The 18,413-nt window shown below is 46.7% G+C and overlaps 1 protein-coding gene across 1 annotated transcript; it reads right to left on the bottom strand.

Annotated features, from left to right (window-relative positions):
- Window positions 1-15,184: 15,184 nt before the first annotated feature.
- ZSCAN32 (zinc finger and SCAN domain containing 32) lies at window positions 15,185-17,913 on the bottom strand (the record flags this gene model as incomplete). Its single annotated transcript, XM_034669577.1, is given in 3 exon segments — window positions 15,185-16,030; window positions 16,032-16,413; window positions 17,361-17,913. Coding segments are annotated over 3 exon segments (1,311 nt in total), but the record flags the coding sequence as incomplete, so codon positions are not given.
- Window positions 17,914-18,413: the final 500 nt, after the last annotated feature.

The following is an 18,413-nucleotide window of genomic DNA, read 5'->3' as shown; positions in this document are numbered from 1 at the left end:
GCACTTCCCTTTAAAGCAGTCACCCCATCTCTCATGAGAGGGATCAAGCACACTGTTTCAGATTTAGCAAAGGTGTCAGAGTTGCTTCTCCCTTACGCCACAGCAGGACGATGACTGGAGTTGCACTGATCTTGGCACTAACACAAAACATTAGGCCTTTGGGGTGCCTGGGTGGCTCAGTTGGTTATGTCTCTGACTCTTGATTTTGGCTCAGGTCATGATCCCAGGGTTGTGAGATAGATCCCTGGGTCAAGGTCCACATTGGGCATGGATCCTGCTTAAGATTCTCTCTCTCTCCCTCAGGCCTCCCCCCCCCCCAAAAAAAGCAAAACAACATTAAGCCTTATAGTATTTGGCTACTCTGCACCTTTAAGAGAAAACTTAGTAAGAATGCTTACTTTTGAAAATTTTAAACCAATGGATTTTCAAAATTATAATTTTTACATTAAGCATTTGTCCATCTTGTGTATGAACAACTGAACAGTGTCAGAGCATTTGAAGAAAAAAGTTAAGGATCTGTAATATTCATAAATATAAAAAATATGCTTCCGTTTAGAAAGATTTTCTTAAAAAGATTTTTTTTTTAAAAGATTTTATTTATTTATTCAACAGAGATAGAGACAGCCAGCGAGAGAGGGAACACAAGCAGGGGGAGTGGGAGAGGAAGAAGCAGGCTCATAGCAGAGGAGCCTGATGTGGGGCTCGATCCCATAACGCCAGGATCACGCCCTGAGCCGAAGGCAGGCGCTTAACCGCTGTGCCACCCAGGCGCCCCCTCTTAAAAAGATTTTAAATGTTAGTAGCTTAAGTATTAATGGCTTACAGGGATAAGTTCAGAAAAAAAATGCTTAAGTGTTTCCTTCATCCTTTAACTATGGTGAGGGAGCATTAGCCAGCATCATAGCTACTTATCCTCCTTAATGGAGAAGCTTGTACTTCCGTTCTTATTTTTTTAGTTAAATGGCACTTCTACAGTTTTCATTTTTACAGTCTCTCCAAGGTTCCTCTTCCAAGATTCAGGGATAAAATTCCTTTTCACTTCATCAAATACCTTAATCTTTCTGACTAGAGACATTTTCATTTTATTTCTCCTCTGACTTCATCCTTCTGAACGAAGCTTGTTTTGTGGTTTACCTGCCCCACTACCTCAGTGTTATTCTCCACTGAAAACGCTGTTTCCCATTCTGATCGAGTCCTCAGGAAATAGTAACTTAGAAATTCCATGCAAGATAGGCACAAACTGAGCTCTCAAGAATATCACTGTCAGCCGTCTTCCAAACACTTAAAACACATCTAGTCTTCCCTACCAGGATCAGAAATTTAGGATTACACTTGTTTTTTTCAGTTTTCATTTTTCTTTATTGCTCAGGCTATAAAGAATACTGAGAACACAAAGTCACAAATGGGTAGTGCTTGCAGCTCAGGAGCAAATTTCATAGTAGGAGGCAGCCAGCCCCAGCTTCTGATGGTGTAGCTCAGGGACAAGTGAGCAGTTGTGAAGCATTGTGAAATTAGGGGAGGAATCGGCAGAAAACCAGGCAAAGGTGGGCAAGTACAACATCTGGGATTCTCTTTCAGAAGCAAGTCTTGGCCGCTCTTCTCAATATTCTGAACATTCAGGAGAGAGGAGATTGACTGCTTTGGGATGTGAATGCATCACAGGGATCATCCTAAACGTCAGATGGCACACGTGTTCGTATTCCATGCCCAGGAGTGAGTCACTGTCAGTGAAACACAGTCAAGAATTGGGAAAGAAGCAATTAAATATGAGGCAAGCTCTTTGACATGAAGGGCTTTGAAGTTCTATTTCCAGCGTCCCAGAGGAAAAAGTGTGTTTGGTGTCTTAGTAGTTGGAAATTCAAAAAATGAAAAAACAACCAGACCTGTTTTAAGATCAGGAACCTAAGTAAATGAAAGATGCCCAGCATATGAATATGCTAGTCTGATCAGTGGATTTAAACGAATTTAAGGGCACATCACACAGAGCCTTTCGTAGAGTTTATCTAGAACCATAATGAGCCTCATAATGTAGTGAAGTCTGTATGAAGACCTGAATCAAAGGACCAAATTTTGAACCTGCCAATGTAGGGAGTCAATTATTTTCCTGTCTTCACAGCCCTGAGATTAAATTCTTTTTTTTTTTTTAAAGATTTTATTTATTTGACAGAGATAGAGACAGCCAGCGAGAGAGGGAGCACAAGCAGGGGGAGTGGGAGAGAAAGAAACAGGCTCATAGCGGAGGAGCCTGATGTGGGGCTCGATCCCATAACGCCAGGATCACGCCCTGAGCCGAAGGCAGACGCTTAACGACTGAGCCACCCAGGCGCCCCTGAGGTTCAATTCTTTGCCATGGTTAGGAGGTGTTGCAATAAAGGAGTTGGTGAGAAATAGGAATTAAAAAGTTGAGTTTGTCTTGGTGGGCTTACGCTCTAGCATGTGGGCTCTAAATTACAGACTGATTTGCAAGCTCCATTAATCATTTGGTGAAGAGGTCCAGTTTATTTGACTATATCACCCATAGCTAACTTTATTGGTACTTACCATGTATTAGGTAATGATCTAACCTCTTTATCAGAATCAATTTGTTTACTCCTCACAACCTACACTGTTCCCATTTTAAGAGGAGCACATTGGCGGACAGGAAGAAACTTGTTCAAGAGTACATAGTGGAGGGGGCGCCTGGGTGGCACAGCGGTTAAGCGTCTGCCTTCCGCTCAGGGCGTGATCCCGGCGTTATGGGATCGAGCCCCACATCAGGCTCTTCTGCTATGAGCCTGGTTCTTCCTCTCCCACTCCCCCTGCTTATGTTCCCTCTCTCGATGGCTGTCTCTATCTCTGTCAAATAAATAAATAAATAAATAAATAAATAAATAAATAAATCTTAAAAAAAAAAAAAAAAAAAGAGTACGTAGTGGAGGCCTGGGAATCAAACCCAAATATTCTTGACTGTGAAGGTTGTGCTTTTTTCAAAAAATATTTTTTCTTTTTTGAAATAAGTTACAGAGAAGTTGAAAGCATAATACAAAGGACTTTTCCCCTCTGAGAGTACATTCCCCTTTGAGAGTACATTGACACCTTGATACTCTGTCCTCCGAATATGTTAGTTTGTATCTCCAAGAAACAGGAACATTCCCCTATGGGACCACAATTTAGCCATCAAAATTACTAAACAAACATTAACACCTGATAGCTCATCTTCAAACTCCATTCAGCTTTTGCCAGTAGTCCCAGTAAGGTCTTTCATAGCAAGAAGATTTTGTTAATATTTTTACATGCTTTTAGTTGTCACAGCTCATGATTTTTTTAATATTTTCTTTTTACGTAGTCTGTACACCCAGTGTGGGGCTCAAACTCATAACCCAAGATCACGAATTGTGTGCTCCCCTGACTGAACCATCCAGGAGCCCTGTCACATCTTTATCGGTCTGAAATGGTTGCTCAGTCTTTTGTTGGCATTCATAATGCTGACACTTTAAAGATCATTAGCCAGTTATTTTATTGAACATTGCTCGATTTGGGCTTTATGCTTCCTCTTAATTAGATTCAACTTTTGCCTCTCTGGCAGGAATACCACAGCAGTGATGTTGCCTTCTTCTCATTGTATCTTGTCAGGTGTTGCTATGGACTAAATTGTGTCATCTGCCGCCCCCCCCCCAGCCTCAAATTCATACATTGAAGCCCTAGTCCCCAGTGTGATTATATTTGAAGATACAGCCTTTAGGAGTTAATTAGGGTTAGGCACCTAATCCAATAAAATCGGTGACCTTATAAAAAGGGGAAGAAAAGGAGTGATCTTTCTCCACACCCTGAGAAAATGCCATGAGGGAACAAAGTGTTCATCTGCAAGCCAGGAAAGAGCTCTGTCCGTAAACTGAATCCTCCCACGTTTATCTTTGATTTTCCAGCCTACAGAAACGTGGGAAAATAAATACTTGTTGAAGTCACCCACTCTATGGTATTCTGTTATGGCAGCCTGAGCAGACAAAGACAGGTGCTGTATATTTCAATTTGTCCCATTACTAATGATATTACTTGGATCACTAAATGAAAGTGGTGTCTGCTAGGCTTTTCCTGTATTTTATCTATATTTTCTTTTCTAATTAATAACTTTAATGGGGAAGTAATCTGAAACTAGGTAAATATCCTGTTACTAACGAAACTCAATTGATTCATTTATTTAGTGGTTACAGAATCAAGGTTTCCTATTTTATCCAATGGTTTGTAATCTGCTACTATTATATTGTCTGCTATTTGACTATTGGGAGCCTATTCAAACTTTTGTTTTTTTCTGACTTTTCCCCATATTCTTTGAGCACTTTTTTTGCTTTCTGGCACCATAGGGTACTCCATGCTCATCTTGTATGATCCCTGCCCCAGCCTAGCCATTTCTCTCAAATGGTATTTAGAAGCCAGTTCCTGGACACCATGTGTCCCCATTACTATTGGTAAGGTGATACACATCTCAAGAGTATAATATTAACTTCTTTTGTTTTTCTGGTGGGAGAAGTAGGGGATCAAGACAAGGAGAGTGAAGACATTAAATTTAAAAAAGGAGGCTTTTAATACAGGAGAAGAGGCTCAGATGCCATAAACATGATGTCAGGCAAAAACTAAAGACAATCAGTGGGGGAACCCCTGTAAAAGCCAGGTCCAATAGTGGGAAGGGAATACTCCCAGATTTTGATTTTAGTTTTCTGTGCTACAGTTCCATTATTCTTAGGCACCAGGGAAGCCTCATATGAACCCTGTTTTGAAAAACAAGAGTACTGTGCCCAAGCTTTGCATGTAGCGAGAAGCAGACAAGAAAGAGTGGAAGCAGCATGGAGAAACAGTTAACAAAGGGCCAATTGTGAAAGGTGGAAAGACTCAGAGCTGTACAGAAAACAAAATGACAAATGACAACCAGGAAAGTGAAAGCATTCTTAGAGAATCTGAGAAATACTTGAGGTCAAAATTTCTAATTGTAGGGGCACCTGGGTGGCGCAGTTGTTAAGCGTCTGCCTTGAGCTCAGGGCGTGATCCCGGGCGTTATGGGATCGAGCCCCACATCAGACTCCTCTGCTATGAGCCTGCTTCTTCCTCTCCCACTCCCCCTGCTTGTGTTCCCTCTCTTGCTGGCTGTCTCTATCTCTGTTAAATAAATAAATAAATAAATAAATTAATTAATTAAATAAATAAATAAATAAAATATTTTTTAAAAAAATTTCTAATTGTAAGAAACAATTTATTAATCATATATCAAAATATGCCAGATTTCATTAGGAATCAGGGATTCAAATTAAAGCCACAATGAAATACTATTTTATTCCTTCTGATTGGTAGTAATTTAAAAGAATGACAATACCAAGAGATGACAATGATATGAAACACCAGGAACTTTTATTTACTTATTTGTAAGACTTTATTTATTTGAGAGAGAGAGCACAAGCAGGGAGGAGGGGCTGAGGGAGAGGGAGAAGCAGGCTCCCCACTGAACAAGGAGCCTGACGTAGGGCTGGATCTCAGGACCCTGGGATCATGACCTGAGCTGAAGGCAGACGCTTAACCGACTGACCCACCCAGGTGTCCCAAAACGCCAGGAACTTTTAAATACTGCCAGTAGTATTTGGAATTATTTAGTAAAGTTGAGGATGTACATACCAATGACCTATTTCTCTGTGGCATACCCTGGAGAAAGTCTTTTCTAATTTTTTAAAAAGATGTTATTTATTCGACAGAGCGGGAGAGCACAAGCGGAGGGAGCAGCAGGAGAGGAAGAAGGCTCCCCGCGGAGCAGGGAGCCTGACACCGGGCTTGATCCTAGGACCCTAGGATCATGACCCAAGTCAAAGGCAGATGCTTAACCATTTGAGCCACCCAGGTGCCCCAAAAGTCCTTTAAAAATACATCTATTTACATATACAATAATGTTCAGAACGGCATTGTTTGTAATAGAAGACCAAAATAGCCCAAGTGTTCATTTACAGTAGAACAGATGAATGAATATGGTAGTCACACTAGTGGAATACTATACAGCAATAAAAATGTAGAGCTATATGCATCAAGTTGGATGTGTATCACAAATGAGACGTTACTGAAAAGTTGTAGAAAAATGTGAAACAAAAACATCCTTACATCCATGCAAGAAGAAGCCTTTATTTGGATAATAAAAAATATGGTAATCCCAGAAAGCTAGGAAACTTGGAGACATACACAAATATGCCATAAGATTATAGTTGATTTTTATTTTTTTCCTTTTTTTTTTTTTTTTGTCCTGGCCCTCAACTCCACGGAGAGCATTCTCTCAGGGGTGATAACCTTGGCCACACATTGTCATCTGTTGGTCTTCCACCATGCTTTAGTCAAGCAGTGATACACTGGGTAAAGTTGGCAACCCTAGCCTTGCAGAATGTTTTTGACAACTCCGTAGTTCAGATGCCTGCCACATTACAGCTGTCCCTCTGCTTTTCGCAGAGGGACAGTTGACCACTTACCTTATGAGGTGCCTGCCTGGATAAAGTCACATGTGGCTATAAACGTTTCAAAAGTTCAATGTCTGTCTGATCACAATCATCTTCCTACTGGTCTCCGTGGGATGGTCCTTGTTAACTATATCTGCATTACAGAAGTTGGCCAAGGATCTACTAAGCCACGGACAGAGAGAAGCAAAGACTTAGGAACAAACAGGTCCCACCTGGTGGTGCAGGAATTCTCTTTGGGATAGTTACCTCCAACTAACTCTCACCTAGAACAGCTACTTCCTTAGTCAGACCAATTTCCTTATCTTTATCTTGTTCTTAACATTGTTACACCCATACTCCATTCTCATCTAAGCTGGAGGAACAAGGACCTTAACGGTGCACTAAAGAAGATTTTAGGAGGCTGAGGAAACATGTAACTACGGTTACAGAGAAGCACTGCTCTGCCATTGTTTTGTTCCCCCCCCCCCAAAATCAGACTCTTCTGTCTCTCCTTCCTGTCAGTGTAGTGGTCTAGTTACAATGCCCTGTGATTGGAGAGACATCAAGAAACCTTAAAAAGTTCATGACACCTGGAGCCAAGAGCCTCGGGCATTTTGGTATACTGTGCAAATGAGATATGATAGCCAATGGAGCTGGTCTCTCCAGCACTCCCTTTCATCATATGTAAAATGAATAGGATACCCAGCAGGAACATTGTAAGGATCAAATAGTTATATAATGTATGTGGGAGTATCTAGTGAAAACTGTTCATGTTGTTTTTAATCAAAGTGGAATGTTTTCCTAGGGAAGTTTATTAGTCTATTTCACATCCCACCTCCCTCCATTTATATCCTGATGGAGGGCTACTCCTTCATTGTGTAAGTAGTGTCTTCATAAATGATGAATGGATAAAGGGGCCAGAAAACGCAGACAGCTCACTATTCTTACGCTCACACTCAACATCCAATCCATCATCTTCCTCTTTAAAACAAATCCAGAATATTCCACTCTAGAAAAATACAAAAACGTATGTGAAAATTAGGAAGGTGTTTCGCTGTACATCAAAGAAGAAATGATTGAAGATTGAATATGGTACATGACTAAACGCAGCAGCTTTTAAAAAAAGATGAAGTCATTATACTGAAACAAAAACGTTAAGATAAATAGGCAAAATTGCACGTGAAGCTACAAAAAGATACACAAGAAACAGTTATTTCCTATGGAAAGAGTGCAGCTTGGTAAATGGAAATGGACAGAATAACTTTTAATATGAGATTGATTTGCGGTACTCATGAAATTTTGAAAAATGAAACAGGGAAGAAAACTGGGTTGGAAGCGAGTTCTAGCGCTACTTCTGTCATGACAGTCACTTAAAAACAGTCTTGGTTTCCTCTTCCGGAGGATGAAAAAGGTACTACTACTGACTTCATAGGATTGTTGTCTGGATTACGTGGTATGGACGTGTATACAACTGCGCCTAGCAAACCAACAGCGTGACGGTCTTTGACTACTGCCGCTACGACATCTGTAAAACCCTCTGAGCAACACCTGTGTTGGAAGGAAAACCCATCCAAGTCAAGAAGCAGAAGCGCCTGGCCAACGGAAGAGCAATAACCAACAGGAGAGAGTTAACGAACGCCCATAGCCCTGGCCCCGGTTCTCTTAAATACCCCGATTTGGCCCCAGGGCATGACGCCTAGAAGATCCTGTCGATTCATTGGTGAGGAGGGCTGTCGATTAGCGGAAGGCGGAAACCAGAGAAAGGGAAAGGTTCTTCAGGCTGGGCTTGCGTGCTCCGCCCCGCACGTTTCCGGCTGAGCCGTTGCGCCTGCGCCAAGCCGTCTGAACGTCCCGGCATGCCCCGCGGCAGCTTCCGACCCAGCTCGTTGGAGGAGATGGAGCTGTTGGTGAGTGACGCGTGTGAAGCTGACTTTTCCTGTTGGGAAGGCACCGAGCGCTGCGGCTTCTCCCTCTACCCTGCAGCTGTGGTCTTCCGTCCCGGGACGCGAAGACACCGAGTGGCCGTGTGCCGGGACCTCGCCCCTCGGGGGTGGGGATGGGGAGGAGGTGGCCGGCGTGCCACCCGTCTCCCTGCGGGGCACCCGTCCGTGCATTTCCCCCCGGAGAGACTTTTGAAAGGTTCCGAGCCTCCTGCCCTCGCGATTTACGCCGATGAAGCACTCGTGCACTGAGACCTGTTGTCTCGGAAGAGCACTCAGACACTGCCCTTGTCCTCAAGAGAGCTCCCAAACGAGTGGAGAAGTCAGCCCACCAGAAACATCTTGGTATTAGGTGGAGTTAGAGAAGGCGCTTTGCGAGAGAGAGTTAGAGACAGGGCCGAAGAGTTCAGAGCATTCGGAGGCTTCAAGAAGGCGGTAGTGGTAGTGCCAGTACTCATCCTGTGGGGGTGCGGGTGCTTGCCTTTCGATGGTGCTCTCCTTCAGGACATAAGTTTCCTTCTTTCTACATTTCTAGGCTCAGGTGCCCTTCCTCCCCTGGCTGGGAGGGGCGGAGACTTGCAGTCCCCTTGTATTCAGTGAATCGAACCCTGAGAAGAGTTTAGGTAGGAAGTTTGTGGGTCAGGGTATTAAGGCTTGAAAGCCCAGAGCCTGTTTGTTCCAGGACCTGAGACTGGATCACCTGTGCTGGTTGGAGAATATGCATAGAGTAGTGGGCAATGAGGCCGGGGTGGTTGGTTGGGACTTGAATGCCAAGGACAGCCTTGTAAGCTTGGAGATCTTGGCTTATTTCAGTGGCAACAGGAAGTCTCCAGGGCTTTGGAAAAGACTAGTTATACAATTGGATCAGATATATGGAAAGTCAGGAAGTCCAGATCTGCTCTGTAGGAACTAGGTGGAGAGATGAAGACTTTTATAGCAGCCGGGTCTAATGATATGTCCTTAGACGGGGGTTCCTAAACAAGGAGGATTTTGCCTCCAAAAGGCATTTGGTAACAATGGAGTCAATTTTGTGGTCACACCTCAGAGGTGCTGCTGACATCTAGAGGGTGAAGGCCAGGGATGCAGTTACATGTCTCCTATCATGCACAAACCCCCTCCCCACCCCATCCATCCACAATAAATACCTGTGTGGCCCAAGATATCAGTAGTGCTGAGTTTCAGCAATCCTGTTTAGAATGGTAGTAGCGGAAATGGAGGGAAGACAGATGTCAGAGACATCTCAAACAGACCAGTTTCGTCTCCTTTGGTATTCTTCATAATGCCTAAGTACTTGACGACTAAGCAGTTAATCAGGTCTGATGACCTCAGTCTTGTTTGTATATTCTCACCCATTCATTCACTTGTCAAATAGTTAAACGCACCGAACAATATTGGAGGCACTATGATTCTGTCATGACCAAACCAATTCCTGCTCTCCAAGAGCCTTACGTTCTTGTAGGGGAATGACCTTGAATCTATAAATACATGTCAGGTGGTGAGATACACCATGAAGACATTCCTATAAGATGGAGTTTCTCTTACTATCATACACCTTTTACTGTGCACCTTCTAATTGCCAAGGACAGAGCTAGAGGCTTTACAAATAGCATTCTAATCTTTTTCTCATTCTTGCAATATAGGTATTGTTATCCTCAGATGTGAAAAAGAGACTCAGACAAGGTGCATAATTTGCCCCAAATCAGTTAGCATGGAGTGAAGCAGGGACTGGAAACCGGATCTACCTGTGGCCAAAGGCAGTGCTATTTCCATTAGGTGTCACCCTATCATATGCCCCGTGAAGAAATTTGTACTTTTTTTCCTACACTTAGGAAAATGAAGTAGAAATGAAGTCTCACATTCACCACTTTCTCTTTCCAGAGCGCACTTTTTATTGGAGAAGCCTACCTGGAGGTGATTCTTCGAAGTTGTAGGAACTGTTCAGCATCCATTGGGGGTGAATTCCTCTTTATTGCTCACATTCTTTCTGGCGGCTGAAGGCAGATCCTGACGTCTTTAAGGGTTTGGCAAGTTGGAGATGTCCTGTCAGCTCTTCAGATTGCAGTTGCTTGGACTTTTGAGGCCTTCAGCCAGCTCCGGGAGGCCTGCTGTGGATGGCAGCAGCCCAAGATGCATCAAAGATTCTGGAGCTGAAGCAATTCCTGACAATTCTGCACAGGGAGATCCAGGCCTGGGTGAGGGCGTGTCATCCAAGAAGCCCTGAGAAGGCAATGACCTTGGTGACCTTGGTGCAGGATTTGGAGTGAGAACCTGGGAGACCAAAGTATGGTGAGAAGGGGAGTATATAAAGAGAAAGACCAGGTTGTTGAGGGCCTGGGTGAGAGGACGGGCAGCTGGAAGGTGGACAAACCTGATTGGCTGCTCCTTCTTAAGCGCTTGTTTATTTTCCTGATGGGTGTGGGTGCCAGCTTTCCCCCGAGATCAAGCTTTCTCCTCCCTGTGCAGGAAGGATGGTGGGAGGAGAGTGAGGCTGAACCCTCACAGTCACTGAGCTTTGAGTAGGTCCCTGTTCCCAAGGATGAAAGAAGGGCGATAGTTGTCCCCTGTAAATTAACCTAAATGTTCTGTTCTGTAGGTGTATTCTCCTGAGCAAGCTCTGTGGTGAGAACCTACTACCTTTAAAAAGGCCTGCTCTATGGTGCAGGAATTGCAATGCCCAGCAAGCTCTGAGAACTTCGGCTGTGTGCTCAGCGTCTGGGTCACACCCCTCCCCCAAGCAGACTAATATAACTGATTTCTGCTCAGGAGAGGGCCAGAATGAGCCAAGCTGGGGGCTGAGGGCAGTGCTGCAAGGTGTCAGAGTTGCAGGCCTCTGCATAGGGGCTGCCAAGGCCCTCCCTGCACTGCCCTGAGCAGACAGGACTCTGAAGTGGTCTCTGCCACTGTCCAGCGTGACCCTGGGTTCCTGACTCTTCTCTTCTGCCACATACACCACACTCCTCATTTACGTTTTTAGCTTTGGCTTTCCAGGAATGTCTGTACCTATACCTTTCTTCCCTGGGCCTGTATGATGATCTGCATGAGGGAGGTAAGGTGCCAGGTGATGGTGTGTGTGCTCCCAAGAAGATCCAGCAACTATGTAGTTCTGTTGGGATTTGCAAAGCTTCTCTTGGAGTCCACAAATCCATGCTTAGGGATTTTCCCAAGAGAAGAGCCAGAACTCACATTCAGACCATGGGGCCTTAAAAGGGAACCCAGCTATTTTAAGAAAACGGTGAGATACACAGTCTCAGGCTGGAAATGGGAGAGGCAGGAAGGATCAGGGATGAGAGTTTGTCAGTGCCTGTGACATCATAGATGTGACCTTGTAGTTGTGTCGTGACCTGAATTGGGGACAGGGAGCTAGTGAATTGGTGTGCAGGTGTTAGGTTGAGACACCTCCGTTCCATATGTAGGCTTCACAGTTCCTTCTGGTCCTCTCCTCAAAAGGCTCATTCCATGATAGCTCTGAGCAGGCTCATATTTGAATCAGTCTGTGTCTTGGGGCATTTGTGGTGCCTTTTTTCACCTAAGGAAGAGTGTCTGATCTTTAATATAGACTGATAAGGAAGTTTTTGAACAGGTGTATGGGAGCTAGTTCAGCATGGACAGAGGGGTGATACATCAGAAGACACTATCCTGGGGGAAGGGCGATGTGGAACACATCTCTACTTAGAAGACCCCATTTGGACATGTCAGGTGGCTTGTCAGTTGACAAAGAAGAAAAATACAGGTGAAACGATTGAGACCCCAGGGTTTATCAGAGGCTAGGAAGCCATGGTGAGAGGGAGACTGTGGGTGAGTGTATGAGGCCCCATTGTGCTTGGCCAACCTCAGAAACCACAGTAATGCAGCTGGCATGGGATATATCTGCTTACGGCTTACTGTATCTGAGTATACAGTCTTCACCCTAAAGCCAGTGCAATCAGGGATTCCATTGGACAATTCTTATTGCTAAGCTGGATGCGCTCCAATGGATAATACCTCGGTGGTAAGGAGGACTTGTGTAAGCATGCTTGTGACAAATGAGATCTCTTCTTCTTTGCCTTTTCCACCTTAAGGCTGTAAAAGCTTCTTAGGCGCCATGTCTAATCCACGGAGCTCTTATTCTGGTGCCAGGCACAGTGGCACATCTGGGAGAGTTGGTGGTAGTGGGTGTGACAGGAATCCGAAGCTGTGCCCACATACTCAGCAGGGGCCCAGGCCTCTGGCACCTGGCACACAAGATTACACTTGTGGTACTAACGTGCAGTAGAAGGTGTGTGTACTGAGGTTCCACAGAGAGTGTTCACCAGACAGGCTGCGGGAGTGAAAGACTGAAGTAATTTAAGGTTTTGGAATCGAATTGATCCACATTCAAACTCAAGCTCCCTGCCCCGAACCTCTATGCACATCACCTAAACTATGATAGCAGTGTCCATTGGGGCTCCTAGGAAATCCAGACTTTACTTGCAATACTCAGTAAATCTCAAACTTCTGCAAAAATTCCAGAGGTGCCCCTAGAATGGCCAAGTCCACGGAGCATGTCTGAGCCGCTTCCTCCATCTGCCAGAGCAGGGCTGCACAAAGGTCACTCTTTGAGGCGTGACCCGTACCACAGGTACGTAGGGTACCTGCTAGGATCCTGTGTTCTCCATGAGTAATGATCCTCAGTCCTCACTGTCTGCCAGGAAGCCAGCCAAGGATGAGTAACAAGACTGGGAGGCTGGAGCTAAAATAGGAAAGCAGACATTTGTGTGTGATAAGCCCACGGTCCCAGTATTTTCCAGGCTGTTCCTGCATTGACTGGTAGGACAGTCCCCTCCCAGGGGAGGCTGAGAAGAGGTGTCCAGAGGAAAGGAAAGTGGGGTCAGGAGGCTGGAGGGATCCAGCTCCTGTTTTCACTGCAGGCACCCATCTGCCATCTTAGACTGAAGAACCAGAACACGAAGGGGCAGTGATCTGTGGCTTTGGCCTTCTTCTTTGGGTTGTGAGAATACTGGATCTTGCCTGTAGGAATGGTTAGTAATCTTCAGCAAGGAAGTGTCCATTGAGAAATTATATCAGTTAAAATGTTTCAGTGAGGGAGGGACTCATTTAGAAACCATATGGAGAGTCTCAGTATTTCATATACAGGAGGTAAAACTGGCTTCTTAAAAGACATGTGAGGGGCTGAACCATACCAGGAGGGTGTCCTATACCTGAGAGGAGATCTAGAGGCTAGGAGGTGTTAGGTTTTATACAGACTTCAGATTCATTCTCCAGTGGCTAGTGCGGTGATCAGGCCGTGTGAGTCAACGACAGGTAGGCAGTCAGGTATCCGCCATTAAGTGCAGGGAGCAGTTGCTCCAAATGGAGTTGGGGGAACACAGCGAAAAGTTTGGATCAGTCACGACTTGGAAGAGAGACCCTGACTGGCTGGTCACATCCTGGGGGCGTTGGAGCTGGCTGGTGCTGCGCGACTGCCGCCGGTACTTCCGAAGGTCTGGTGAGGTGATTCCACTTCGTTGACCGCGTTGTATCTGACTACTAAAGAACCTGGTTTATCAAAGAACCAGGAAATACAAGGCTCAGCTGGAGGAAGCACTGAAATAGATTCTGCCTTCCTTCCCGTTCTTCCCCAAAATTAATTTTTTTTTTTTTTGGTTTTGAGGTAGAACATTCTTATTTGTTCTTGTTTAATTCCTCAAAAAGACTGAAGCAGAGACCATGACATTGCTTTCACCATAATTAGACAGTGTACTAACAGCTTGTGTGCACAGGCCAGGAACCAGGACGACGTGCCCAGGTTTTACCACGTTTATCCATGGAGATTTCACAGAAGCTTAAATATCTGTTCAAAATTAATATGACTTAGATTGGTTTTTAGTGCTCCTGACACCCCATTCCTTTCTCCCACACCCCTGTTTGCACCTTATACCTGTGATGTTCCCTCTCAGTGGAAGTGCAAACCTCTCCAAGCAATTCTTCTGCTCCTCTGTATGCTCTCCACTAACACAGGCTGTACCCTTGGATTCTTTTGGGAACCTGTGGGCCCCTGCATGAGGATAAAGCTTTAATGGAGAATATTAGCACCAAGGGCCAAGAGAGTGGAGTGAGAAGCACCTTTATTTTCGTTAGAAATAGTAATACTGGGGCGCCTGGGTAGCACAGTCGTTAAGCGTCTGCCTTCAGCTCAGGGCGTGATCCCGGCATTCCGGGATCGAGTCCCACATCGGGCTCCTCTGCTGGGAGCCTGCTTCTTCCTCTCCCACTCCCCTGCTGTGTTACCTCTCTCGCTGGCTGTCTCTCTGTCACATAAATAAATAAAATCTAAAAAAAAAAAAAAAAAAGAAAGAAAGAAAGAAATAGTAATACTGGGGCACCTGGGTGGCTCAGTAATTAAGCGCCTGTCTTTGGCCCAGGGCGTGATCCTAGAGTCCTGAGATCGAGCCCTGCATCAGGCTCCCTGTTCTGCTGGGAGCCTGCTTCTTCCTCTTCCACTCCCCCTGCTTGTGTTCCCTCTTTCACTGGCTGGCTGTCTCTCCGTCAAATAAATAAATAAAACATTAAAAAAAAAACAAATAGTAATACTTATAAACCTGTAGAAACCGTTAAGTGTAACACACAAGAAACCAGGAACCTGGGTAGGGGTGATAATAGAGGAGAATCTTAGAAAGAGGAACCCAGATGTCACACTTGGTCTGAGATTAAGTCTTAGAGTAGTGGTACCCTTAAGCTGTCCCTCCTGCCTTGCTCTCTTCTGGGTGACCTACTCTGAGGTAAGACATACCTGAGAGCAGGTGCCTAGAGGTCATTTACTTCCAGATGTGCTTCCCATNAGAGCAGGTGCCTAGAGGTCATTTACTTCCAGATGTGCTTCCCATGAGGGAAAATTTTTTCTCTGACCTGCCCCAGAAACAGTTCCCAGACCACTAGCCACCCATTCTCTGTTCAGAACAAGATTGCCCTCGTTTCCTGGCAGGACTTTGGATCCTGTGTTCAAAGCAGATGGAAGCCCTGGTGACACAGGACTGTGGGTCACAGGCAGACCTAGAAAGAGAGCTCGGCACCCTTATGCTGATTCCTCTTCCTGCTGTGGTTCTTGAGATCCACTTGTAAGTCCCTGCTGAGCCATGGACTGGCTGGCAGAGGCCTCCACAAGCCGATGGAAGCTTTCAGGAGAGACTCACACTAGGGAATTGATCTTTTGGCTTTCCTACACCCTTGAAGCATGTGTCTCTTCTTGGGGTGTGAGTGTATCTTCTCTGTGTGACCCCCGATGGTGGATGAGGACAGGGTTTTTGGGGAAGATTTTCTCACACCGAGACCACGTGTACAGCTTCCCCCCAGTGTGTCTCCTGGTGGGCACAGATGCGGGAGCTGTTGTTGAAGCTTTTCCCACAGTGCGCACAGGGGTGGGGCCTCTGCTGGGTGTGGACTTGCCAGTAGGCGCTGAACTGAGAGCTGTTGTTGAATCTCTTCCCAAAAACAGTGCACTGATAAGGCTTCTCCCGGGTGTGGGTCCTCTGGTGGACAATGAGGCTGGAGCTCTGGTTGAAGCTTTTCCCACATTGCCCACAGTGGTAGAGTCTCTCCCCCGTGTGCATCCTTATGTGGGCAGTGAGGTTGGAATGCTCACTGAAGCCATTCCCACATTCACTGCACTTGTGAGGCTTCTCTCCTGTGTGGATGATGCCGAATGAGGTAAGAACCTTGGCTAAAGCTTTTCCCACACTGCTGGCACTTAGATGTTTTTTTCAGTTCAGGGACTGGCTGATGGTGACAGGGAGAGCCCTGAGAGCAGTCTCCCCCACTCAGGACATGTGCACAAGCCGCCTCCCCGGCACGGAGTGTCTGCTGAGTCCTCCTGTCCTCGGACGGAGGTCTCCCCTCATGCTCCCCTGGAGAACATCTACGTTGCTCTCTTGGCTCAGGCTCACCCTTCTGGCCTCTCTTGGGCTCAGGGTGCCAAAAAATTTCACTAGACTCTCTCCATAGAGCCTTCGTCACTTCTGCTTGCCCTGAATCATCCCATTTCTGATTCTCTTTTTTAGCTTTGTTCTTGATCTCAAGACCTGAAGGAACAAAAAGACACGGGACTGTGGAGAAAGTAAGAATGAGGAGTTACAGGTAAAGCATCATAAGAGAGAAATACCTAAATGGAACTCTTCATGGGATTCAGCCATCTTGCTAAGTCGTAGGCTAATTTCATTTTCCAATTGTAGTATATTCAAGCTCCATCCATACCCTGTGGTTGGGAGAAAAAACCCTGGATTCCACCTACTGTTTTCGTATACTCTCTTTCTTTCTTTCTTTCTTTTTTAAAAGATCTTATTTATTTATGATAGAGAAAGCAAGTCCGTGCACCAGCGTGGGAGAGGGAGCACAGGTTCCCCACTGAGTAGGGAGATCGACATGGGGGCTCAATCCCAGGACCCTGGGATCATAACCTGAGGTGAAGGCAGACACTTTACCAACTGAGCCACCCAGGCACCCCTATACTGTCTCTTTTTGGATGTTCAGGCAGTAACACACGTGAGGCCGAGAGGCCAGCTCTGTGTCATCCGCTAGTCTGTCTCCAGATTTCACCTCTACTCTTGACGGCCTGGCCGCTTGCAGTTGAATAACAACAGGCTGCCCCGAGCTCGGCGGAAATGAGAAGAAACCGTGTTGCCAGGACGTGGCCGGCACATGCTCAGCTCAGGAAAGGAGGGTGATGCTGGAGCAGGAGGGAAGGGGAGAGAGTCTGGGCTGGAGGCCCCTGGCAGAACAAGGAAGCCAAGGAAGGGAGCTGCACGGGGAACACGCCACGTACTTTGTGAAAGAGGCTGGTGGATGCGCACCTGGGCTCTGATGGGCAAGGGGGAAAGCCTCAACACCGAGAGGCAGACTCCGTGTCCTGGAGCAGGCCGTGCATCAGGGCAGTGAGCACGCCAACAGCAGAGGCCGCTCCCTCCTGATAGCTGGGCTAATGGGCTCTGGGGGACTCCTGTCCCTTGGCTGTCAGAGTCAGGAGTCCTACCAGCTCTGGGTGGGAACAAGACTGGCAGGTCAAGTCTCCCACCTTCCCAGCTAGGATCCCGGAAGTCCTCTTCATCCCCGGCTGCACCATCGGCCCAGACCCCTTCTCCGACCTCTGTGGGCTCCCCATTCTGCTGACTCCGCTCTCCAGACTCCGCAGCCCTTCCCTCTTGGCCAGGAACAGCACGGCTTGCCACCTTGGGTGCAGAGGCCCAGGAGCCGGACACGGCATCCACTTCCTCATTAAGGACAGAAAGCTCAGGCACACGGCCTGGCCTCACCTTGTGGTACCTCGACCACAGGCTGTTGAACTTGGTGCGACACTGCTCTGGCGTGCGCAGAAAGCCCTGCTCCCACAGTTGTTCTGCCACCGCCCTGTAGGTCTGGCTGTGCTGACGAGTCTCGAGTTTCTCATGATGTTGACCATCCAAGAGGATGGCCAGGAGCGTCTCGGTCTTGTCGTCGCCCCATTGCACACCTGCTGTCAGGGGCCAAGGGACACACGGTGAGTCCACAGGGGCCTGCACACCACTCGGCAAGGTTAGCAGCTCAGGAAGTTACGTGCGGGTTTGTCCAGCTCTGCCACAACTGTGTGCTGTCATTCCGGGGAAGCTACCCCACTGTGGGCTTCTTTCCTAAGCACCGATGTTCGCTGTAGTGGAAAGGGCATCCTCTCTTACGGAGAAGGGGCTGTGGAATATTTACCAAAGCTGCCCTCCTGTTTCTCTTTATCCCGAATCCCACTCATTTGTCCTGAGACGTGACTCACGGAAGCATGGTGCTCGCCTGTGTGCAGTTGGGGCAGTCCCTGTGGTGTGTGGCTCTAGGCGTCTGACGCTCTCAGAGGGCCCGCTACCTTCCGAAGGCCTGGGCACGCAAGCACACCGGCACGGTTCGAGTGCGCGCTGCCCCTCAGGACCGCTCTCCGCTGTGCGTGTGGGCACGTGTGTGTTGGCGTCTCCCTGGCTGCGGGCTGTCCCCCAGCCTCACGCTCTCCCTCCCACACTCTGTCCCCACTGTGTTCCGTGTCTCGCCCCTTCCTTGTTCCTGTTCG

This window comes from Ailuropoda melanoleuca, chromosome 10 (genome assembly GCF_002007445.2).
Source record: "Ailuropoda melanoleuca isolate Jingjing chromosome 10, ASM200744v2, whole genome shotgun sequence".
NCBI lineage: Eukaryota > Metazoa > Chordata > Mammalia > Carnivora > Ursidae > Ailuropoda > Ailuropoda melanoleuca.
The sequence above is the reverse complement of the archived record's forward strand: the minus strand, read 5'-3'. Positions and strand labels throughout refer to the sequence as shown.